The sequence below is a fragment of the Scylla paramamosain genome, chromosome 3 (assembly GCF_035594125.1).
Source record: "Scylla paramamosain isolate STU-SP2022 chromosome 3, ASM3559412v1, whole genome shotgun sequence".
Lineage (NCBI taxonomy): Eukaryota > Metazoa > Arthropoda > Malacostraca > Decapoda > Portunidae > Scylla > Scylla paramamosain.
In genome coordinates this window covers 16,811,939-16,837,814 of record NC_087153.1, presented here as the reverse complement: position 1 = coordinate 16,837,814, position 25,876 = coordinate 16,811,939, and the positions used below count along the sequence as shown (strand labels likewise).

Below are 25,876 nucleotides of genomic sequence, written 5' to 3'. Positions count from 1 at the left end.
ACAGTAAGTAAGTCAGTCAGTTAGTCAGTCAGTAAGTCGATCAGTTGGTGAGATTGTAGGTCAGTCAGTCAGTTAATAAGTCGGTCAGTTAGTGAGGCACTAAGTCAGTCAATCAGTCGGTGAGTCGGTTAGCTAGTGAGGCAGTAAGTCAGCCAGTCAGTCAGTGAGTCGATTAGTTAGTAAGGCAGTAAGTCACTAAGTCAGTCAATCAGTAAGTCGGTTCATTAGTGAGACAGTAAATCCGTCAGTCAGTGCGTCGGTTAGTTAGTGAAGCAATGAGTCAGTCAGTCAATCAACTTCCATCACCTCCCTTGAATCTGTGAATCAAGAAGGCGATGTTGCATTTCATACGTTGTCACAGAGTAGGAGTCGTGGCTTCTCCATCAGGCTACAATACACAGACCAGTCAGTACCCACTTATAGCCGACCTATTAATGGCGACCCTTGCCTTCCCTTCTACGAATCCACCACTGGGACACTGATACGAATACCCCACGATATTTAGCATGATTACTTGACCAGGTCTTTTTCTTAACATGTGGCTACAGCAATCTTCAAACTGCGTCTTTTTAACCTTCAATTGATTCTTCTTTATCGTCTCCTTTCCAGTTGTTTTAGTTTATTAGGCCCGTTTTCGCAGAGCATGTTTCAGTCGCAAGGTTTGAAAAAACACGGTGACCTCCTCAGCTGGCGGTCCTTATCTCGTGCAGCGTTTCGTCGTCGTCCTACTGCTGCTGCTGCTGCTGCAAGGGTCGGGTTCACTGGTTGTAAGGAGGCTGGCGACCTAATTCCCGGGTCAATCTTATTTTTCAATCTGCCCTAGAACTCCAATTGGCGGAGATAAGAGAGAGAGAGAGAGAGAGAGAGAGAGAGAGAGAGAGAGAGAGAGAGAGAGAGAGAGAGACCACGTGCAGGAATGAACTAGGATCATGGCGACTGTTGACAATTCCTGGCGCCACCATCAAGCCCACAACTTCTCATCTGTCTCCTCCTACGGATCTATTTCGCAACCGAAAGGAAATTTTCTTCAAAGACACCATCGAATCATTATCAAGAAACGGCAGTAAAACAGTTATCTTCCTTAACGGTGTGCAGCAATCCCTGGCACTGCACTTGAACGCATCATGCACGCCAAAGCGGAAACTAGGAATGTTGCTCCGGTACGACACTTTCCGCTGGGCAGGAGGGCGGGTCGAGGGGTCAGGTGTCCGGCGGGCACTCAGCCTGCCCGGTCACCGACTCACAGTGCCTCCAGGCCCGGCACAGTGGAAAGCGGGCCCACTGTTTCGCTGCACACTGCCTTGTAAAGTGAAGACAATCACACGCCGCGTGACTCACTAGACTGTCAATCTGATAAACCAAACATGTGCGAGAATGGGATTTCGAATGTGAGAAAGTAATACGATTACTTTTTTGAATAATAAATACATTTGTCGTAGTGAAAGTTACAGCACAAACAATCTATTAAGGAAAGGCGGAAAGCGAGATCCTAAGGTGGACGCGTGCACTGCATGACAACTCAGAGGCACTAGTGACGCGCATCCTTCCGTGAGTGACAATGTCTCCGCTAAGGATACTGACACTCCTGATGGTGCTGATGGTGGTGATGGCGATGATGACGGAGGAGGTTGAGGGAGTACGACGCAGGCGGCGGCGGCGGCGGCCTCGGGGCAAGAGGGTGCGAGCAGAAGGTGGAAAAGGAACCAGAAGGATACGACACACGGGGGGCAGGAGAGCAGAGTTTGTGCGGCGGCGCCTGAGGAAAGCACGTAGGCACAACGACGAGGGCACGCTGCGGCTGATTGACGGCCGCGCGGAGTGGGAGGGTGAGTGCCCGCTGTGCCGCAACAAGCACACGATGAAAGCTGTGTCTGTACTATTTCAAAAACATTTGCATGAAAAAGATATTATGTAACTACTATTTTATGTACTCAGAGCATACACATACCGTACAACAAAGGTAAAATAGAGAAGGGAAAAACAACATTGCTACAGAAGACTTGTCAAGCATACACAAAAAAAAACTTTCGTAGGTCAGCAAATCATGCAGCAACACTAATGTCACAGAGACCTTGGTGCTTCATTCATTAATCAATTCATTCATTCGTATATCCATTCACAAAAGCTGCTCATACATCTAAGGTACAGGCGTGGCTTTCCTACGCAATGACAATGACAGTAATATAAGCGCAAGTAGTAGTTGTACAAAAATGTTTGCGTAAGTCACAAGACGCTTCAGAACACAGATGGCAAGAGTAGTCCCGCCCCCGTCCTGGCCCCGTTTTTTATTTATTTTTATTTATTTATTTATATTTTTTTACTTGATCATCGATTTGATCAATGTACTAATAATATTGGATTTCGTCGGGTCAAGTCTCCGTACATATAAGAAAATCGGAGAGAGAGAGAGAGAGAGAGAGAGAGAGAGAGAGAGAGAGAGAGAGAGAGAGAGAGAGAGAGAGAGAGAGAGAGAGAGAGAGATTATTGGAGGGTGCAAATATGTGGATATACACAGGAATAAGTGGAGACTCTTCAGTCGCAGCTAGACCCCTTCAAGGAGCTCAATGAACAGGCGCCAGGGTGGATACTCGCAGGTTCTTGTTTATTTATGAATGGTTCTGTTAGGGGCATCAACACATCATCCTGAACTAAACTGTCTTCTTGCATCTGGACGTCTTCTTCTGTCCTATTTCTTTGAGAGCTGCAGCTGGCATTGTTTTTCCTCTGTTCTCTCCACCTTTTCTGTCATTTTCTTTTCTTTAGTCAACCCTCTTCACAATAAAGTGTAAATTCGTCGTCCCTCCACCCTTTTTCCCTTTTTCTATTCATTAGTCAACCTTCTCCACACACACAAAAAAAAAAGTATGCATAAATTTTCCGTCTTAATCACAACAAACGTTATGTATGTCTATTTGCTGTTAATTATTCTGTTTTTACAGACAGGCGAATGTGTGCTATTTTATTTATTTTATTTATTTATTTATTTTTTTTTTTGGTAGCTTGAATTTGCTTCGCTCAAAATTTCGATCATACTCTCCAAGTGGTACACAGTTCTTTATTGTATTTCATATTTCTTTCATCTATTTTTATCCAACGCTTTCAAACACTGAAGACAGCATTTTTAGACGTTTCATCAACATATATCTTACATTAAATAGACTGTAATGGAAGATATCGTGATTTTCAAGCGTATTTTCATGATTGTGATGACCATCGTTATGGAAAAGAATAACCACACTACGAGTAATCATCTCTGTGGCCTTTAAATATAGTCATGATGGAAAGACCCAAGCATGTACGAATACGGACCTAAGCCACATGTTCCTGCCTCGCCCCCTCGTCCAACATAGTCAACATCCAGCTGAACCCGCCCGCTAGGCTCTCAGCTTCGCAATCCTCGACACTCACTGACCTCAAATATGGCTCTCCTTATCAGTCACGCCCACCTCTCGGTCAAGTACCCACGTAGTAGCAGCGCCGCGTGCGTGGCGGGTAGGAGCATTATCAGGGGTAGGAGGGGGGTGAGGAAGGACACTGAAAACCCAAGGAAAACAGCTAACTCTGTGACAGGCGACCACCACATTGCCAGTTCTGAAAGGGGTAATATTCCTTAACTACTACTACTACTACTACTACTACTACTACTACTACTACTACTCTCTCTCTCTCTCTCTCTCCCTCTCTCAAGGAGCCCCTCCAATGGCCTTGATCCTCAACAGGTCCCAGCTGGCCTCTCAGACACTCAGGCACCCTAAACACGCACTCGGCGCCCTCACGCCTCGCACACAGCGAGCGGCGCGTTCACCTCTAAGCTTTCTACTACACACTCATGACAAATCTATCTCGCAGATATGGAAGAAGATACACATATAAATTTCTTAAAGAAGAAGAAGAAAAAAAAAAAAAAAACTTTTTCGGCAACCTAAAATTAAAGCTCTCTTTTTCTCAGCATAAAACAAAATGAAGTTACACCATGTACACGAATTTGTCGTGAAACTGATCATGAAAAGTCGTGAAACTGATCATGAAAAAAAAAAGAAAGAAAAAAAATTATATGTTTGTGTGCAGGTGATATTTTTTTTTTTTTCGTGGCTCTGAGGTGATCAATCCTTCGTGCTAAGCTAAATTCCGCCACCAAACTCTATAACAATGACATCATCCGGAGCGTTACTGTAATTCATCTCGACTCGCCTGTCACAGCGGCCTCACACACTCCTGCACAGGGACAAAGGGCAGGTGGAGATCTGCCGTTTGTATGAGTTACTACACACACACACAAATGGGCGAGCATCTTAATGTGTAGCCCGTTCGCCTAGCAGCAAGTAGGTACGGGATGTAACCCGAGGGGTTGTGGCCTCGCTGTCCCGGTGTGTGGTATGTAAGTGGTCTCAGTCCTACCCGAAGATCGGTCACTATGAGCTCTTAGCTCTTTCCGTAGGGTAACGGCTGGCTGGGTGACCAGCAGACCACCGTAGGTGAATCACACACACACACACACACACACACACACACACACACACACACACACACACACACGACATAGCTGGCATGGATGATAACAGCTTGCGCCTCTCAAGTGGCCTCCAGGAGCAAGGCTGTGGGTAAGTCAAGCCCCTGAGAATTGCCAAGCTTTTTTTTTTTATTGTTTAGTCGTGTAATATGATTCAAAGGATACAGTATCGAGTTGCTGATCAACCACATAAATACGATGAGAAAGTCTAATTGTGAGAGTGGTAAATACACTCATAGACATCGGTGTTATGGCAGCTTTCCCCGAAACTTTCATCTGAGGCCTGCATAAACTAATCCTATACTTCATGACTACACTTATAACGTGTCCAGTAACATAATGAGTCAAACATGATGACGCAAACCTTTCAATGGATGCTATTGTATTTGTTTACTGAATACATTTTTCCTGCATGAACACAGTGCCTCTCTCACCAGTGGCTGACTCCAGCCACACTGCCAGAGCCAAGTGGTCGCGTCAATCTTGCTTCAGACTAACATCTATTTGTACACTATCATTGCACCAATGAAGAACGATCAGGGTGGAACAAAATATTCACATGATCTGAAAATTACTATGATGAGTGCTGCTCTCTAAAACATGATGTACAGTAATAAATAAATAAGTAGTCAGTAAAGCGTAAAACCGTGGTAATAATAGTAACAGCAATAAAAATTATAATAATGATATCAGTAATAGTAGTAGTAGTAGTAGTAGTAGTAGTAGTAGTAGTAATAATAATAATAATAATAATAATAATAATAATAATAATAATAATAATGTATAGTCGGAGACATGAGTAACACAGCACTTCGAAAATAAAGTAATGCTGGTAGTCAAGGCAACAGCCCACCTCGCCACGACAGGACGTGCACACCCACCACAAAGGAATAGATCAACTCGGCTCAGCTTTAGTTACCGAAATTCACAACTTGGGTATTAAACTTTACAAAACGAATAGGAATAAATACATTGCGTAATTAAATACATCGAAAGAATCAATGATATATCATATTGCAAAATAAAAATTGGCTTGTTGGTAGAAATACATAGGCTACCTAAACAAACGCCCAATGCTCAGTATGCACTTCATGGTGTGGTGTAGTATTGTTCGCTACCACGCTCATCACACTTCTTAACTAAATATGGCAGTATGTGGTCATCGCAAGTGTAGGCACCTAAACGGGTAAGTTACGCTCGAGGGAAATTCCTGACGAGGAAGCGACTGTGTCAAGTTATGTGCACTGAAGCAGGGCGTGGTAGGCGGCTGCATGGTTGCACTTAATGTAGTCTACACGCTGAAGTAATCTGAGGTGTGGGTGCAGGGCGAGCGTTGGCAGAGATGAGTTAATTGGGTGTCAGAGGTTGCAGTGAGGTAGATCTGTGGTCCAGTATTTTGAAAACTTTGTCCTCTCATTGGGACCATTTTCAAAGTTCAAAGATTCTCATGGATTTCCTTTACCATTCATGATGCCAAATCGTTGTTGAACTGTCATCAGAATCGTGAAGATATTTGAAACAACTAACTGGACCCTGTTGACAGCAGTCGAGGTAAGACGCAGAAATGTTTGCGGAGAAGCGGTACCGTGAGGGATTGAAATGCAAGGGTTTCACATGACCAGCGGTTCACACACACACACACACACACAGAGAGAGAGAGAGAGAGAGAGAGAGAGAGAGAGAGAGAGAGAGAGAGAGAGAGAGAGAGAGAGAGAGAGAGAGAGAGAGAGAGAGAGAGAGTATAGCTTCCGAATGAGTCGTTCGGACAAGTAGATAGATAGATAGATGGACAGATATATAAGTAAGTAGATAAACAAATGAATATAAATGAATGAATGACTGAATAATAGTGAGATAAGAAAAGTAAATAAATACCGAAGAGAAAAATAAAAAAAGCTGAAAGCACTGTTAAGCTCCACGATGAGGGTATTATTATTACTATTATTATTATTATTATTATTATTATTATTATTATTATCATTATTATTATTATTATCATTATTATTATTATGGTCATCATCATATCAAACTATCAAGAATATAAACTCTCGAACGCAGTCTAGCAATACGCACGCACGGACATACACCTCGATGTGGAAGACTACCGAGAGAAAATATTAACTTCTGTTTGGTCTCTCCCGCCGCCGAGAGTTTGCATCTGTTAATATAGCCGTTGTCTGTCTGTCTCTGGATGCCTCTCTCTCTCTCTCTCTCTCTCTCTCTCTCTCTCTCTCTCTCTCTGGGCAGGGACGCGGGACGAGGAACGGTTGGTGGAGGGCGACGGGAGACTGTGTTGCCGCGTATGAGTGTGGGTGTGGGTGAAGGCTGAGGGTATTATTGGCGTCACCACTTTGAGCATAAAGCAGTCCTATGCCATGACGTCAGTTTTCATGTGTTACCCACACTTGACGGTTCATGTTGTTGCTGCGGCTTCATGTGATGGTTATTATGTAATGAGAGAAATGTTCTATTCAACAACAACAACTACTACTACTACTACTACTACCGCTGGTTCTACTACTAGCAATGCTGCTATTTTCTTTAACCATTATGCAAGTGGTTCAGGGGAAGAACAATAATAAAGTGGCGAAAAAAGGCCCAACAACACATCAAAACAATAAACTGTAAAAGGTGATCTTGAAAGTAACAACAACGCGCGGGTCAATGAACGCAACAATGGTACGTATTCTGATATCGACGATTTTCTAAGACCACAGAAATTATTAGCATGGTTCTCAAGAGTGTTTCTTTAGTAAATAACATGGAAATATTCGCTAATTTGTCATTACGAGAACAATAAGAGCACCCTTAAACACCCGTGTCACTTCAACTAGAGCCTTTTGAAAGAAATCGATATGGTGCAGAAGTGTCTCGGAATAGTCCAATGTCCCATGATTGCGTACAGCTACAGGGCATGATATCCCTACCTTTATTGTGATTTCTGTGGTAGTGATGATGAAGCGTAAATGTAACCGCTGTGTTGTTGTTGTTAGTGGTGGTGATGGTGGTGATACACATACACAGACCATCCCTTTCATTGCACGCTGTTTCCTCCTAGCCGGCCAGCCCAGCCTAGCCCAGTCTGGGAAGCTCATCACATTGCCATAATCCGTGTCACTCCCTTGCCCTTTCATGCGGCACGAATGTTCTTAATTAAGTCACCCAGTACGCAAAACAAAACCTCCTTATCTACTTGTATATGCATTTTTTTTAAACTGTTCGTGTATGTAAGCGTCTAAACTAACAAAAACTTGCTTCTATACACACAAACACATACGTTAAATTTAACTTATTCTTTTTTTCTTTATCCATATATTTATCCCTTCTCTCACTGCTTTTTTTTATTATTTTTTTCGACATCATTTCTAGCTCGTCCAGCCCTTCAGAACCTGTAACACAACCGAATCTATTTCCAACTTCGTATAATTTTCACTGCAATGGTTTGCCAACCTCCATCCTGATGAGTTGGCTGCCGGGAGGGAGACGATGAAGCTCTTGAAAATTACAGTTAATTAGCGCAGACAAAAGAAGCCTCAGAAGTGTCAGGAATCTCTCTCTCTCTCTCTCTCTCTCTCTCTCTCTCTCTCTCTCTCTCTCTCTCTCTCTCTCTCTCTCTCTCTGGACACTTAAGAATAACTGTAAAATCATGCTAAAATGTCAAGAGTGTGAATGATATTACAAGTGATATACAAAATGAATAAACACACACACACACACACACACACACACACACACACACACACACACACACACACACACACACACACACACACACACACAGAAAGACCAACTGTGTATTTGTTCATCATTATTATCATACTCGATGGAATGAACCTAGGAAAGAAGGGAATGACGAGACCAACAAGGCTAGTTACAGCGATCTGACGAAGAATTTACCATTTACTGAAACAAATAAACAGTGAGAATCTCATCTATGCAATTTAGGAGAGAGAGAGAGAGAGAGAGAGAGAGAGAGAGAGAGAGAGAGAGAGAGAGAGAGAGAGAGAGAGAGAGAGAGAGAGAGAGAGAGAGAGAGAGAGAGAGAGAGAGAGAAAGCAGAAAAAAAAATCAAATTATTAAAACGAAAAAAAAAAAAATGCTGAAAAAGTGAATATGAAGAAAAGGTGAAGGAAGACATAGAAAGGCGGATGAATAAGATTTAATTAGTCAGTTTTTTTTTTTAATAAAAAAATAATAAATGCCATGGAGGTATAATGAGATGAATCGGCATGATGTTACGGATGTGAAGCCAACGCGCTATTGGTCCCCTGTCACCTCTACCCCCCCCTTAGGCTCAAAACATTACCAGCTGAGCATTGAAAGTATAGAGAAACACCTGTGTTCGCTCCTCATTTCCTGTTATTTGCCGTTGCTCCCAGCCCGCCCACCATATCTATGACCACAAAAGACTGCAATAGTGGTGTTGTGCCGTGCCACCAGGATTTTGACGGTAAATCATACATACAAATCAATTCATACAGTGTTTTCAGCTTGGATGGACTTGGGTGAGAGATGGGAAGCTGTCTTTGGGGTGGACATATGGGTGAACGAGATCATGTCCACATGTATATATACATGTAGTACATATATATGTGTATATAAATGAAGAAGAAATAAACTGTGTATCAGGTGAATGATGGCCTGAAAGTTGATTTTTCTTGCTATATATTGATCTCAAATAGAACAATTATATACTTGCATATTGCTTATTGACCTTAAATGAAATTATATGAAATTTAACTCTCTCTCTCTCTCTCTCTCTCTCTCTCTCTCTCTCTCTCTCTCTCTCTCTCTCTCTCATATGATATTATATAATTATGTACAGAACACACTAATCTCAGCGCACATACATACATACACACATACATACACACATACATACATACATATATGCATGCATTCTTAGATACATACACAGAAACAATTGAACACACACACACACACACACACACACATACACACCAAGTGGCAGTTTAAGGCTTAAACACCAATTATACAGCTTTGTAACTCGTCTTTGATCGGCACCACACACACACACACACACACAGGACAGTTTAGCTTGTGGGAGTGTAGTGTTAACACTACACAACCACACCACACCACCATCACCACCACCACACCACACTACACTACCACCACTATCACCACCAAACACCATACCATGCCACAGCGTACCACACCACAGTATCCTTGGCCCCCCGACCTGACGAGCCCCGCCGAGCCCCGCCAAGCCCCTCCGACCCCCGCCCCGTCCCGTCGTGGCTAAGGTAAAAATTTTCCGTCAGATATTTAGCGTAATGTCGAGAGTTTTGCAGGTGTTTCTAAGTGATTTAAAGGCTCGCTGTGTAGGAATAGGTGGAGGAGATGGAGGTGGAGGGGAGAGGAGGAGTGTGAGGGGGAGGGAAGAGGAGGAGGAGGTACTGAGGTGCAAAAAAAAAAAAAAAAAACTCCAGTTCTATATCATCATTTTATTTTGATATTTATTTTATTAATAGAAAAGAATAACAAGTTATAGTATATAATAAAATCTTGTCTAACTGTTTTTCCTTTCCGGTTAAAATAACACTTTCGTCACTTTATATATATATATATATATATATATATATATATATATATATATATATATATATATATATATATATATATATATATATATATATATATATATATCAGCGTGCCTAGGCTTGTTTTGGTGTTTGATTTAAGACTTAAGAATCATAAAAAATGTATCTCAAGTAATAATATCCAATAAAATATAGTGTAACAATTCGTATTTTCAAATTCAAACTAAGTCTGTTGCTAGATAAATAAAAAAAAAATCTTAAGACGACGAAAATTTTTCGTTTTCTTTTATTAATATGAAAATTAAAGATTTCTTATATTGAGAATATGTAACATAATCTAATCTGGCGGTGTTTTCCTTCTCGATATTATGAGGTTTTTGTGGCCCCATTCGTGAAAATTAGATTGTGTTTTGAATTTTTCTTTATTATTAGTCAGGCCGGAAATGTTTTTATATTCCAGGTATCTATTATAGTATATAGCAAGTCAGAATATATATAGGATTCCATTCGAGTTCCGTTTTTTCGGGGGGTCAATTTCAAAATGGATTAACGTACGTATATACATAGAAGTGACATCATCAGTGACGTCATCATGTTACTAAGACCCAGGTCATGCTTTCCATCAATGTTCAGTAAGTTAGTTGAAGTATATTGCAGGTCAGAATATATAGTGCAGTCCAGTTTTGGCATCTTTCTTCTCGCGAGTTTCAAAATTAATTGCCGTATGTAAAAAATGATGGCCGAGACGGACATTTTTCCTGCTTCCCTCCCTGCCTGTACATCAATATTTAGGTAAACCTCCGTGTGTTTTCAGACTCAGACGTGAAGGAAAGCTAGAATTAACCATGAAAATAGATAAATAACCCCAAAAATGCCCCAAATAAGGTTTAAATACAGTACATGTTGCAGCCACGTTCAGAGCACCATCATGAAAACATTAGACCGAGACCTTCCCTCCTCCCTGTCCGCGTCTGTTCATCATTTCCTCAAATTTTCAGCGTTTTTCCAAGTATATCTAGGTGTTCTCCTGAACAGGATGTGTAGACTGTTGTAGTAGTAGTATGAGGAGAGAAAAAAAAGTGGAATTGGCACTGCTTTTTATTATATATATATATATATATATATATATATATATATATATATATATATATATATATATATATATATATATATATATATATATATATATATATATATATATATATATAATCAGGTGAAAGGTGTTCTCAAATAGAATAATTATATAATTGCTTATTGACATGAAATTTTTTTTTCTCTCTCTCTCTCTCTCTCTGTGTGTGTGTGTGTGTGTGTGTGTGTGTGTGTGATATTAGGTTGAAGAACACTTATTTAGAATTGTGTTATCATGTCACTGTACACTTAAAAGGCATCTAATTATTGAATTTTTGTTTTACTATTTGTGCCTTGTCATGCAATAAACAGTGAAAAACAATCTTTTTACTACCATTTCTCTTTGAAAACGTCAAGGAGAAATGATTATCGATATTGTGGTTATCTGGCATAAATGCCATTATTATGGGTCTACATAACATATTTAGGAAACTATCATGTACTTTTCGTAACTCAAACCATCAATTCTTTCTAATTTTTCGTCTTATATGCAAACAAAGTGGTAAATCCCCATAGCTCAACACGGGAGATCGCGATGTTTTGCGTCAATTTACTTGATCGTAAGCTCCGCTCACAGACTCTTCTAGAAAGGGTGGACTGCTCTTCTAGACAGGGTGGAATCAAAAGCTTTTCGTCTCATCAACTCCTCTCCTCTAACTCAGTGGTTCTCAAACTTTTTCATGAGCGACCCTATTTGGAACATTTCATTCCTTCGCGACCCAGAGTAAAGAGAAAGAAAATGTACAATGATATATATACTTTATTTTGGAAAAAAATAAATAATGTGTACAGCTTGTGTACAGCAGTCAGAGACACCATTACGTGGGGCCCAGGAGGAGGGAGGTGGGGGGAAGATGAACATACATAACAAAAGTAATTTGTGGTTAAAGAAGAATAATTCAATTAAGTAAATGAAATACACTGAAACACTGAAAGCATGATAATGTTCCTGTGTCCCTGCGACCCATCAAAATTGATCTCGCGACCCAACTTTGGGTCGCGACCCATAGTTTGAGAACCACTGCCTGAGTCTAAATGACTGTCTTCAGCCTCTCTCTAACCGCCGCAATGTTGCATCTCTAGCTGTTTTCTACCGCTATTTTCATGCTAACTGCTCTTCTGATCTTGCTAACTGCATGCCTCCCCTCCTCCCACGGCCTCGCTGCACAAGACTTTCTTCTTTCTCTCACCCCTATTCTGTCCACCTCTCTAACGCAAGAGTTAACCAGTATTCCCAATCATTCATCCCTACCTCTGGTAAACTCTGGAACTCCCTGCCTGCTTCTGTATTTCCACCTTTCTAAAACTTGAATTCCTTCAAGAGGGAGGTTTCAAGACACTTATTCATCAATTTTTGACTACTGCTTTGACCCTTTTATGGGACTGGCATTTCAGTGGGCATTTTTTTTTATTGGATTTTTGTTGCTCTTGGCCAGTGTCCTTCCTACATAAAAAGAAAAGAAAAAAAAAAAAACTCGATAAGCACTGCCCATTGGCTTTACTTGTCATGAGAGCGGAGCAGGAGACCTCTCCATGTTATAGCTCCATGATAAATGCATAAGTAACGCAAAGGAGCCATTGATTATGATCGAGAGTAGCATCATTGGTGACGAGGGAATGAAGAGGTTAAAAAAAAATTGGTCAGGTAATATCACTCCTAATAAGTCTCTCTCTCTCTCTCTCTCTCTCTCTCTCTCTCTCTCTCTCTCTCTCTCTCTCTCTCTCAGACAACGTTCAGAAAACTTACATAGCCATGGTATAGACTAAAGGGTATCTGTGACAGGCGCAGTTTGGTGGGATCGGTGTAACATAACAATTTCATATTCACACTTCAACACTTAACACTTATTACTCCCTAACACTTGCTTCGTTGCAGGAAACGTGCAAATATTCCACGAAAACCGCTGGGGTAACATTTGTGACGATGAGTGGGATGACCGTGAGGGTGAAATGGTCTGCAAGGCTTTGGGTTTCCCTGGCCTTGAAAAAGTTACCTACAGTGGAGTCTACGGTCATGCCAGAGGTAAGTGCTATTTCACACACACTTCCGAGACAATGAAGGGTAAACAAAAACGTGAATATTGATTTTTTATATTAAAATCCATTAATAAGTAAATATGCCCATCACTCGTGTGATTCCTTCTTCCTGTTTGCTAGGCCATTCATCTAAAATACTGAACAAAGCATAAATACCTTGATGTGGATGAATGTAGTGCCCCGTCAGACTTGCTTCACACCAACACCAGTTCCTCACATCTTCTCTTCTCGGAACTCATATCTTGTGGAATTATGGCCGACATATTACGCTGCATGCGATTCCTCAACTCTTTATCTTCACCTCCCCACAGACAGATTCTGGATGGATAACCTTTTCTGCATGGGAACGGAGAAGAATCTGACACAGTGCAAATTTGACGGCTGGGGAATCCACGACTGCGAGCGAGACGAAGCAGCTGGGGTAGTTTGCAGGAGTCACTTCTCTTCCTCTACTCCATCGCCCACTTTACCTCCACGAGATGAGCCAATCATTACAAATAAAACCGTATTAAAAGTAAGACGTGCTAATTAAAATGCCGAACTCATTTCTACCCCAACCCCCACGCCTCTCTCTCTCTCTCTCTGCATGGGCGAGATCAAGTGATTAAGAAGCTACTATTTTGAGTTTTCGAGTTGAATGGCTACGGATTATATGTTTTATTTATTTTACTTAAGATATATATATAAATATTATTTTCCCCCTCACAAGAAAATCAGGAAATATAAACGAAATATTTTCATGAGGTTATAGTGTGTCGTAAATTTGCAAGTTAATATAACACTGAACAACTATTTCAGCACGCGGTGGAAGGGAAGGTGAAGCTTCGCCTGCAGGGAGGACGGTCGGAGTTCGAAGGTCGAGTGGAGGTGCAGCTGGCGGGGTCTGAGGAGTGGGGGCTTCTGTGTGGCGATGGTTGGTCCCTGCTGGAGGGCATGGTGGTGTGCCGCCATCTGGGGTACGGTTATGCCCAAGGAGCTTTGTCCACAGGTGCGACTGAGCAAAAATTGAAAATGAGTCATGTCACACTATACAATAAATGAATGAATAAAATAGATAAATATACATGAATAAATAAATAGATAAAAATATAAAGATATATAAATCAAAAGTATTTATAGCAAATTCTCTCTCTCTCTCTCTCTCTCTCTCTCTCTCTCTCTCTCTTGGTTTCCTACAAATCAAGAAGGTTTAAATACAGTGCAGTAGTCTGCCATTGCCCCATATTCTTTCACAATTTTGAAACATGTAATACAGTTCTATCTAGTTATTGGTAAATTATTTTTGAATCAATTTTAAATTCAATCTGTATTACAAAAAATCCTCATCAACAGACTTCTTTGGGGGAAATCGATCAGATATCATTATCAGCGGCATGAAGTGCACCGGAAATGAGGGAAAGTTAGAACAGTGCCTCCATGATGATGTGGGGGAGGTTTTCTGTCCTGATCCATCTGCAAATGGGAATATTGCTGGAGTCACCTGTGTTCAAAGTAAGCTCATAACATTCTCTCTGCCCATGTTTGATTTGCAGCATCCAAGTAACCAATTCTTAGTGTGTGTGTGTGTGTGTGTCTGTGTGTGTGTGTGTGTGTGTGTGTGTGTAATTGCATTGCCTGATTATGCATTGCACCATCATCACTAAATTATGAGTCTTATATTTAAAATCCATATTAGTTAAATCACACTCAAATTAAGCAGCTCAGTATTGAAAATTTAGTGAATTTTGTTTCAAGAAGCAGTTGAACTTGCTCTGAGCCAAACTGTGCTGGTTGCATCATTACAGAAAGCCTCAGACACAATGCATTTTGGTTGATTATGAGTTTCAACATTTTTTTTTTTTTAGTATAGAGCTACACATCATACATAAGTGGGTAGGTATGCTGTTAAATATAATATAACATGATATGTAATTTTTGTCATTGTCAGTGGCACTGTTTAGGAATATTTTTCTAATATGAGAGGCTTTCAGAAAATTCACATCTTGCAATTCTGTTGTTCCCAAATCCTTTCTGGAATGGTCTGTAAAATGTATAAAACATTATCAAGTTTTATGAAATAAATGTATACTATGTATCTTATAATACCAGGATGTTTTCTTAATGATCCAACTCTCTTTGCCAAAAGAAATGGCAGATTTGGTGCCAGACCACATGGAATTGGCAAGGTCAGCTCGCCTGGAGGACAAGCAGCTCTTCTTCCTGCAGTGCGCTATGGAAGAAAATTGTCTAGCCACCTCATCTGCGGAGGTTGAGGTTAGGCTCAGTGCTGCTATTTACTTCAAGTGATGAGTCATAAACAGAATTTGTCTTATATACATAATGTGACATTTACTCGTACATTATTTGTTATTTTTTCTGATTGTCAGATATTGGTTGTTCATATTAAAACCAGATGTTTGTAAAAATTTTTGTCTGAATGGTCTGTAAAATACATTTAATATCATTAAATGCACATTGATAAGTATTTTTCATCCTTCACAGAAGAGTGGCTATGGGTGGCACCTCAATACTCGGAGACTCATGCGCTTCACTGCCAGGATATTCAACCAAGGAGATGAAGCTTTCCGACCTTTCCTTCCCAAGCAGTACTGGGAGTGGCACGCCTGTCATATGTAAGTCAGTCCAACTCAGTTAGTTGGTACAAAGATTTCAGAATTATGACGATAATGAGTATGTATGTACAGTATCAGAAATGCAGTATGCGGCACACAACTTCAGTAAGTGTTTATGAATAATGCAATACTTATATAGATGTGGCCTCAAAGGCCAAACAGGCATAAGTAAAAGCAAGAAAACGATGTAAATACTCGTATAGTATATTTAATCATAAAAACTATTGTAACAAATACAACAAACAAAAATACAGCATTCACACTAAAGTTTATTATTCTTTTCAGGCACTACCATAGCATGGAAGTGTTTGCTCACTATGACATCATTGATTCTCAAGGAAACCGAGTAGCAGAAGGGCATAAAGCTTCCTTTTGTCTAGAGGATAACAACTGCTTACCAGATGTTGAACCTGTGTTCAAGTGTGCCAACTATGGTGACCAAGGTATCAGTCCTGGCTGTACTGACACCTACGCCTATAATATTGACTGCCAGTGGGTTGACATCACTGATCTCAAGCCAGGCACATACACATTTAAGGTAAGTCTTCTTTTGTTTATATTAGGGATATATTGTTCATATTTTCATAGCAAGTAGCTCCACAGCTGGAGTGACTGGAACCTTAAGGTTATCTGACAATACCATTTCAGGGAACTCAGGGGTTGTTGCTTATGTAGATATGCTCTGAGTTAACATAAATTTGAATTACCATGAACACTAACTTCTGTTGATCATAATTCTGTTGTACATACATTATATGTGCTATGAATGTCATAAAATTGAGAAATTAGATTGAAATACAGTTTCTCATAATGATGTCATACTCATACAACACAGTCTGCCAATGTGCTTAACTTCTGCGTTTTCTACTTGATTACTAAGAACCAACTTTCTGTCTCTCTGTTTTAACTTTTCATGTGCTTTTGGTATGTTGAAAATATTATTCAAGACTTCAGTAAGTGATGAATGACATAGGGAGAGTAGTGATGAACAGAAGAAGTGCAGCATCTTAAGTATCATCATGATAGGAAGGATTGTGGGCATGATGTGAAAAAAAGATAAAGAAATAGTGAAAGATTTCCAGCCCTGCCATCCCTTGGGAAAATAGTTGTGGGTCAGGGCAAGGAAAGAAAAGTGTAATGAGAAACATGACAAGCTAAATATAAAAGGAGATGAGATAATAGCGAACAGCAGAGATAGGATAAATGGGGAGAGGACTGAGCCACTTCAGCCTGTATCTCCAATAGAATAAAACTTTCAGTAGTGCAGTTTGGAGAGATGTATAGAAAGGTATTAACTTATGATCTCAAAAAAAAAAAAAAAAAAAAAACCTACTAGATAATTTTCAGAGCAGTTAATTTTTATCATGTTGATGTCACATCCCATTTGGTGACAATAAAGCTCTCTTAGCCCAAATAATCTTATTCTGGAAAATTCATATAAGTGATAGTGCTGGTACTTATTAACTTTTTTTTTTTTTTTAATGAGTGTAGATGTGGGCATGTTTACAGACAAAAGGGATTACAGACTTAACAGTGTGAGTGAAATTCTGTTGTATGCATTTCCTTATATTTTGAAGATTTGAAAGATTAAGAAATGCTATTGTTGCCTACAATATTTTTATTCTTACATTGACATGAGAGAGAAATATGTTGACTTAACACACTACTGTGACATATGTCAGACATGTCATCTTCCTGCCTGTTATCTTTGAAAATTCTTGCTATACTTACTATAGTTTTATTAACTGTGTGTTTTGCATGCACATTCTATCAGGTTGCAGTCAATCCAGAATTCAAAGTAGCAGAGATGAGCTTCGATAACAATGCTGCCATTTGTGAATTAATATATGGGGAAACAAGTTTATGGGTGGGAAACTGCTCACTGGCCCGGCCTTGAAATGTGGGAGCAGCACCACCACCACCACCTGCCCTCCCTCTGTCCCTCCCACCATTATTTGGCTTCCATGACATTGTTCATTGATGCATTATTTATTAGTTAATTTATTTATTTATTCACTGGTTATCATTCATATGTATAACAATTGTATATCCTTCAAACATTTGCATCCAACAGGATCAAGTGGTGTGTCATCAGTGCATCTTTTAACTTTCTATATAGCAAATCATGTATGTATAGGAACTTATCCTTTAACTCTATGTTGATCAATGATCAGTCTTCTTAAAACATGAATTTACTATCACACAATTTCCTTTATTGTAATTTTTCCACTTGCTGTGATATAAGTAAAAGTAATTTTAACTTGCATTTATTCCACAATTTCAGCTGGCAATAAATCCAGAGTTTAAGGTCGCAGAGAAGACATTTGACAACAATGCTGCTTCATGTGAAATGATATATGGTACCCAGAATGTGTGGATAGGGAACTGTACACTGGGCAGACCCTAATACATTATTAAAATCAAGTAAGCCTTTCACATTTCTGACTAAAACATGTTGTGTGCCTATTTGCTTGCTGATGATAAAACAATCTTGTAAAGTCACCTACTCAGTGAATTTTCATTAATAAGAAAAGAATATATATATATATATATATATATATATATATATATATATATATATATATATATATATATATATATATATATATATATATATATATATATATATATATATATATATATATATATCCTTGTAAAATAACAGACACACTGAACTCTCATTAGTTTAGTGAGATACTACGTCTCTGTGACACAATGAACTGTCATTAGTTTAGTGAGATAAATAATTAAACAGTGAGTCTGGTTACCAAACATTTCCTTACTTTTAGATCAGGTTATTAATGTACCCTAATCATATAATGTATGCTGTTAACTCAAGAGAATTTTTATTATTATATAAGAGTGTGAATGGATATGACACTTATCCTTAGTAGTTCTTGCAAGACTGACTAAAATGACAGATATAGCTTGTCAGTGATCTTCAGTGAGAATTATTCTGATTCCTTTTAACATCTACTTTAATAACCGAAATATACTATAAATCTATTAAGTTGTTCAAATTTACACAATGTAACATGTTTGTGTCTATTGCTGGAGGATCTTCTATATGCTATGTTTGAAATGATCACATTAATGTAATGTACATGCATCTAATCTTCTCAGAGAAGTACAAACCAGGAATTAATTAACATGTGGCAAAAACTTAATCATGTGCATTTTGAGCACATTTTGACTGTGTAGAATAAGTTTTTTCCTTCTTCCTGTGTATTAGTTAATTTATGTGATACCTATTTTGGAATATTGTCAGATACATGTTTATGTGCATGTGTGCATATGATATATATATATATATATATATATATATATATATATATATATATATATATATATATATATATATATATATATATATATATATATATATATATATACTGTATTGTATTCTGAGAAATTGGTTTGTATGACTGAAATATCTAAGTCAGTAGAATAATTTTTTTCACCTTTTGTGTTCATGAACTATTTTATGCAGGAGTATTATTAAATTTTGTTGGTCGTTGCAAAAGAAAAAAATAAATAAAAAAAAAATGTATATCCTGTGAAGTATCTTAGTAATAACCTGTTTTTAAGAAAAGATCTGGAGTCAGGCATGGGAAGTAGTATATGCAGCCAGAGTGGCTGACTCAAGAGTTGGGATCACTAAAATGGTCACAGCTTGATCTCTTCCCCCCAAAAAGTTCATCCCTAAGTGCCTTGTGACATTAACAGTGTGTCTGTTTGGTTAGCTTATCTCATTATCATAAACAAAATTATTTGCATATCTAATAGTTGTTAATTTTGCTGTGTGCTTAAAGTATGCCACTTGTGTTCCATGACCACTAGAATAATTACCCTGCAATGAAACAAGGAGAGCATGACAACAACATAGATAGTTCAGAGTAAACATACAAATAGACATATAATCTACAAGTAAATAATATTTCTAATTATCAGTGAAGAGAATTGAGGGAGACCTGATGGATTTACACAATACAGTGGCTGCATGTCAAGCCAAGGAGTGTAGTCACAGCTTGATGTTTATCAAATTGTACTGTTCAGTGTTTTTTCTTTATTATATGCTATTTGCCAAATAGTTTTCCTGCAACATTCAAACTCATGTTATTCCCAATTTGTGTTCCATTGTGTTGTATATGAACTGCATCTCTTTTATACATACTATTACACTGTGTACTTACTCATTTAGATGTTCATAAAGGATGTACTGTAATCACACCACTATAGTGATCACAGTTTTCTTTATAGTGGTATTTTTCCACACAGTCCATGATTTAAGGAGAAAATAGATATTAGGAATAATGTAGGGACTCACTGCCACTTAGGCCCATATTCTGAAACACTTCTGCGTCACACCTCCTCTACATTTCAGAGGCTCTAGTGTAAGTTACATGGGCTTTCAAATGTTTTTACAGTTCTAGTGACAGATTAACAAGATTTCTACATTATTAACAGAAGGAACACTCTTGAGAACCTGGCTAATCATCTTGTCAGCCTTAGAAAATAGTTGTGGTGAAAGAGCAAAGTGTTTCTGAATACAGGCTTTAATTACACATATCTCTAAGTACAGATTTGTTTAACATATACTGTATTTTTTAACTTTTAAAATAAAGATGATGATAGTGCACACTGTGTATATCTAAGAAGAAACTAACTGTTGATTAATGAAGAAACAATCGATATCAAATTATATAGCACAAACTATGTGAGACCTTTTTTGTATGCGATTCAGTATTCTGTAGATGAGGAAAAAAATATAAGGAATATATCAAGCAGTATTGCTGTTTGTTACATTTAAGTGTTTATCTAATACTGTAATATGAATACTGTAATATGATACTAGTTTCAAAATCAAGTAGATAGTGTCTAAAGATGGAGAAAACAATCAGACATCAGAGAAAAACCTAAAGTTATTCAGTGACACACCTAACCAAACACTGACATTCATGGTAACCAGAGTGTTGGGACCTTGACTTGTACAATCAGGCTGCAGTTATCTCCGGAGAAACTTCTGCATAAAAATGATATTTAAGTAATCACTATAAATAAATCTCAAGAAAGCAAAGATAATATTTAATGTTTATTGAGTACTCATTATTAATTTATATAAGTTAGTGTGCAGTTCAGTTTATGCAGGAATTTACTGATACTGAATCAGTTTGAAAAAAACTGGAACTTAACAAAGGGTAGCTTACAATTGTTTCACTGGTGCATCTAACCCAAATTGTTCATGGCCAGTGAATGCAGCTTGTATGATATGTGATAAAGCTAGTTATGGTGATACCACTGATAAACTCTGAGTATAAATGTAGATCTCAGTTGGTTCTTCAAAAGCTAGCATTAGACTTTACAGCAAGTTAACTTGCACACATATGTATCCCATGTGTACGTTTGGATAATAGCTTTTTTGTTATGTATTTTGTTTGACCTTGGTCATGAGGTAAATAAAGTTGTTAAACTGTAGAGTATAATGAATTATGGTAGACATGATTATATACATATAAAATTGAAAACATAATTTCTTTTATTGATTTAAAAGCTGATTTTGTAACTTATTCAGAATAAAGCTCCTTTGGTCATTTTCTATGAAAATGATGATTTTGAAAATATGTATTTTGTTTTCACAGTCCAATATTTCTGGGACAATATTTTCCTTCTCTCCTCAAGGTATACAGGGGATGTATCATGCTTCATGGTGTTCCACACTTACAAAAAAGTAATTCCAGGGATAGATAAATTAAACTTCTACATATCTTTGTATACCAGAGTGAATTTCCAGTTAAAGGGGATGCCAAGACAAGAAACCATACCTAGTCTCATTGCTGGGATAAAAATACAGAAGAGGGGCTTAACAGTGTCATTCCTCTTCTTCTTTAGTCATCTTTTACATTGCTTATACACTATGGCAGCAGTATTCTTCCAACTAGGCCTAAAGGTGTGCAGCCCTGTGTTGCAGGGTCAAAGCATTACATGTGCTTTAATAAAACCTGTTGAAGCTTCTTACACATGGCCCTGCAACACAATATTTCATGAACTCTACCAAAGTAAAACTTAATTATTACTATCCCATCCAGAGGTGAACTTTGGAACATTCTACCTTATTATATTTTCTGCCTTCACAGTGGTCCTCAACCTTTTGCAAGCTGGTCTCCTCCAAAGCTGGTTCAATGCAGTTGGGCACTCCCACCTCCCTGTGCCACCCCCTCATTCCCCTCCCCAATTATGCCACCATAGATAGACAGATAGAATCAGATAGATAGATTGATAGATAGATAGATAGCTGCATCTCCTTTGTTCTAATAGCCAGTGAGTCTGTGATTTTCCGTGATTTTTTCCTCTCCTGTCCAGTGTTCATGGTCCCCCATGAGTGTCTGCACTGCCCCCCCAGTTGAGAACCACTGATATAAAATAATGTTTTTGGAGAGAGAGAGAGAGAGAGAGAGAGAGAGAGAGAGAGAGAGAGAGAGAGAGAGAGAGAGAGAGAGAGAGAGAGAGAGAGAGAGAGAGAGAGAGAGAGAGAGAGAGAGAGAGAGAAATCTGAAGCTCTTTCCCCTATTTTTTAATTTTGGGGAGATACTGAGTATTTTAGATATTCATGTATGTTTTGCAGACCTGAAAGAAATAATGATTAAAATAAAAACACACATGTGTATGTTTCTAGATTATTTTCTATTTCAAGGATTTCATGAATCACTATAATTCTCTTAAAGTTTGAAATAACATAAAAGTGAAATAACCCAAGAACACTTAACAATAAAGGAACTTGCTGAGTGCCATATGTAGCATGTGGGAGCTACATCATTAAACAAGCAGAGAAAATAAGCAGATGAAAAAAGTATGATACACTACATCCCTATTAGAAAAAAAGTACCTTCCTTCATATTGTACAAATATGTTCTGTTCAGTGGAATAAAAATGTTATTGATTTATCAATAATAATAACAGAAAACATTTAAATCATTATTTGTTTTTGTTTTTGTATATCAATCTCTTTCTCAAACACATACATAAATGGAAAATAACTAAATAAAAAATAAGGATGTGAAATACAGGATGCATGACCATAATCTTTAATACTTTTAACTTTGTTTCTAAACTATACATCTTTGGTCTGAAAAAGGACATCGTGTAAACATCAAAAACAGGATATAGAAATAGTAATGAATACTTATGCCTGACTATGGAGACACTCATATGACCTGCTTACCAAACCATTCAGGTCAGCATTTTATTTGAACACTTTTATTTACTAAAGGATAAACAATTAATTAATTTTGCTATATGACACAAGCTAAGCTGTAGTAGGATTTTTATTTATTGTATAGTACTTATTTGTCTGACAATGCCAACATGGAAATGGCAGCAGATAATGAGGTCTCTCTCAAGTCACTGGCAATATCGGATCGGGTGAATATCACATGTCGAAGCCCAGGTTTTGTACTCACCGAAGTGAAGCAAGTGTTTTGGAGTAGGTTTTTTTTAACATAAACTAGAGGAAGCCAACATGAGAATATATTTTATATATTCTCTAATTACGATATAGCATATACAGACTCCACAAAGAGGATAGGCCATGTCATCTAGTGAAATGTGTACAGTGCAACCAAAGATGGTGATATTTGAGACAGTCCTCTGAGGTGGATTCTGTTTTTAAAGTATCCCTGACAACTTGGCTGAGGACAGAGAGGAAGCGGTAACAAACTGCATGGTCAACAAACTGCATAGTGAATGCAAGTGACTAAACTTACACTTGTCTTTGCTGTCTCAAGATTTAGATCTTGACTACCAACAAATCTTTATTCACCTCTTAATCTGCTTGTAGTTGGTGATTTTATATGTATAATTAGCAAATGTTTAGCCCCAACACCAGGAAGATAACAATTAGGGATAAGGAAATGAAAAGCATTAGGAACATGAGACATGAACACACTTTCCATGTCACAACAGTGGGATGACTGGGGTAACTAGTTTGGTACTACTGCTGCTTTCTCTACCTTAAGGAGAGATAACCAGCTGTACTATCAAGAGGGAATCTGCTTCAGAGTAGTCTCTAAAAACAACAGCTCTTACTGCACTCTACACAGTCATTGGAGGGTACAGTCTGTTCTTTTTGCCAAATCTAGTATATTACTAAAAAAATATAAATAAATAAATAAAAAGAAAGTATTTATAGGTGTATGTATATGTTAAATTTAAAACCACATTACAAAGAAGCATTGCACCAAATCCTTCAATTCTTCTCATATTTTCTTCTTTATTGAGAAGTGATAAAATCATGGACTTAAAAAAGTTCTGCATTGTCTCCAAGAAAACTAAGTAGATATTCTTGGCTGTCTGTATATAAACTTTTTAAATCCTTAAAAGATTCAAAAGGAACTTGGCTTTACCACTCTTTTAAATATATATAAGGTAAAACATCATACAATATAAATCCATCACTTATGGTAATCTACAATATTAAGCACTGCAACTTCTGGGAAGTTGCTCAGTGTGGTGACCAGAATGTGCAGTGATCTGCCTTCACTGCATCTTCTGAGTGAAGCCACTGTGAGCTGAGATTTGTTTAGTATACATATTCTGTTGCACCTCCTATTCTAATCCTTAAAAATTGGATTGCAGGTTATAATAAAATCTTAAAATTACTTTTTACATCAGAAATTTGTATATTGATGTAAAGATTAAGACTGTTTTCCTCTATTCATTTAAAAAACTGTCTTCTTCAAAATAAATGCAGTGACACCAAGATGAAGGCAATAACAAATAATTAAAATATGTTACATGAAAAATACACTTATAATAATAATAATAATAATAATAATAATAATAATAATAATAATAATAATAATAATAGTAATAATAGTAATAATAATAATAATAATAATAATGATGCAAGACTGAAAATTTTCATAAATATCTAATAAAGAAAACCTATAGTGCTTACAAATGCCCCAAAATAATGGAGAGAGAAAAATAAATAAATAAAAATAAAATAAAATAAAAAAAGCTGTGAAATAGCAAGAAATCATTCTCGGTAGTGAGTACTGACTAGAGTCTATGCTGACTAAATTATACATACAAATCAAATCTGAGGTAAGTTAAGCCAACTTTGAGAACCTGTTGATTGTTCACAATACAAGTTCATGCGATATTCAACATAATCTCAATCTCATTTTTTATAATTACAAAGTTGTTCATTGTAAAATATTACTGGTACATACAGTATCTGAACAAAATTAAGAAGTATGATAGGCCATGGTAAAAATTCAATTTGTATAAAATAATTAATGTCCTCCTTACATTCCACTGAGATGGTGAGTTGATACGCCTATAAACGTTTTCTTCTGCTATAAATACTTCATGCTGAGAATGGATTTTTGATGATGATCTCTCATGTCATTTTCAACAAAAAATTATTAAATAATAAGAAATTCTGATAAAATATGAATCCATGGGATATATTTTACTGGCATATATAGTAAATGTATATCATGATAGAGAACAACATTGTACTGGCTGTACTGTTATGCTGGCTGGTAAGGCTGGAGGAAGTCTTCTCAGGGACTATGCAATAACTCCCTCTATTCGCTAGTTGGAGGATGCAATTTTCTAACTTTACAATGATAGATGTTTCTTGCTCACATAAAACTACATATACTGTCATTTATGGGAAGGTGGAGTTGAATATGAAAGTATGCACACACACACACACACACACACACACACACACACACACACACACACACACACACACACACACACACACACACAAACACACATGTATGCACGCACACACACACACACACACACACACACACACACACACACACACACACACACACACACACACACACACACACACACACACACACACACATTTAAGGATATATGTATATCAAGACTGAATTATGCATAATTACAACAGTATACATAGTTCAGAGGCTCAAGCTAGTCAGTCCTCAGTGATTTGAACATTGTTAACTACTGAATGCATCATTTCATATATTTCACTT

General features: G+C 37.7%; 2 protein-coding genes across 4 annotated transcripts in view; one reads left to right on the top strand and one right to left on the bottom strand.

The window, feature by feature from the left end:
• Nucleotides 1-13,537, bottom strand: part of LOC135091731 (uncharacterized) — a 29,088-nt gene extending 15,551 nt beyond the window's left edge. The window contains exon 1 of the transcript XR_010262615.1: nucleotides 13,399-13,537. The gene's annotated coding sequence lies outside the window, so the exon portion shown is untranslated. The remainder of the gene's footprint in view (nucleotides 1-13,398) is intronic.
• Nucleotides 1,197-21,473, top strand: LOC135091755 (lysyl oxidase homolog 2-like). 3 transcript variants are annotated; one of them, XM_063989699.1, is made up of 9 exons: nucleotides 1,197-1,826; nucleotides 13,082-13,228; nucleotides 13,554-13,756; nucleotides 14,041-14,230; nucleotides 14,575-14,733; nucleotides 15,368-15,495; nucleotides 15,724-15,854; nucleotides 16,140-16,392; nucleotides 17,629-18,129. In XM_063989699.1, the coding sequence occupies exons 1-9, from the start codon at nucleotides 1,559-1,561 to the stop codon at nucleotides 17,749-17,751; spliced, it is 1,602 nt and encodes a 533-aa protein (XP_063845769.1). In that variant the 5' UTR covers nucleotides 1,197-1,558; the 3' UTR covers nucleotides 17,752-18,129. The 3 variants fall into 3 exon arrangements, with proteins under 3 accessions (XP_063845769.1, XP_063845762.1, XP_063845778.1); XM_063989692.1 differs by lacking the exon at nucleotides 17,629-18,129 and adding an exon at nucleotides 18,139-21,473 and having other exon boundaries at nucleotides 1,201-1,826; XM_063989708.1 differs by lacking the exons at nucleotides 1,197-1,826; nucleotides 17,629-18,129 and adding exons at nucleotides 8,604-8,960; nucleotides 18,139-21,473.
• Nucleotides 21,474-25,876: the final 4,403 nt, after the last annotated feature.

What these genes read in the sequence shown, in the direction of transcription:
- LOC135091755 (XM_063989692.1), top strand. Translation starts at nt 1,559, where the DNA reads ATGTCTCCGCTAAGGATACTGACACTCCTGATGGTGCTGATGGTGGTG. An exon ending in CCTCATCTGCGGAGGTTGAG is followed by an intron (nt 15,496 to 15,723) that starts GTTAGGCTCAGT and finishes CATCCTTCACAG; the next exon opens with AAGAGTGGCTATGGGTGGCA. An exon ending in CAGGCACATACACATTTAAG is followed by an intron (nt 16,393 to 18,138) that starts GTAAGTCTTCTT and finishes CCACAATTTCAG; the next exon opens with CTGGCAATAAATCCAGAGTT.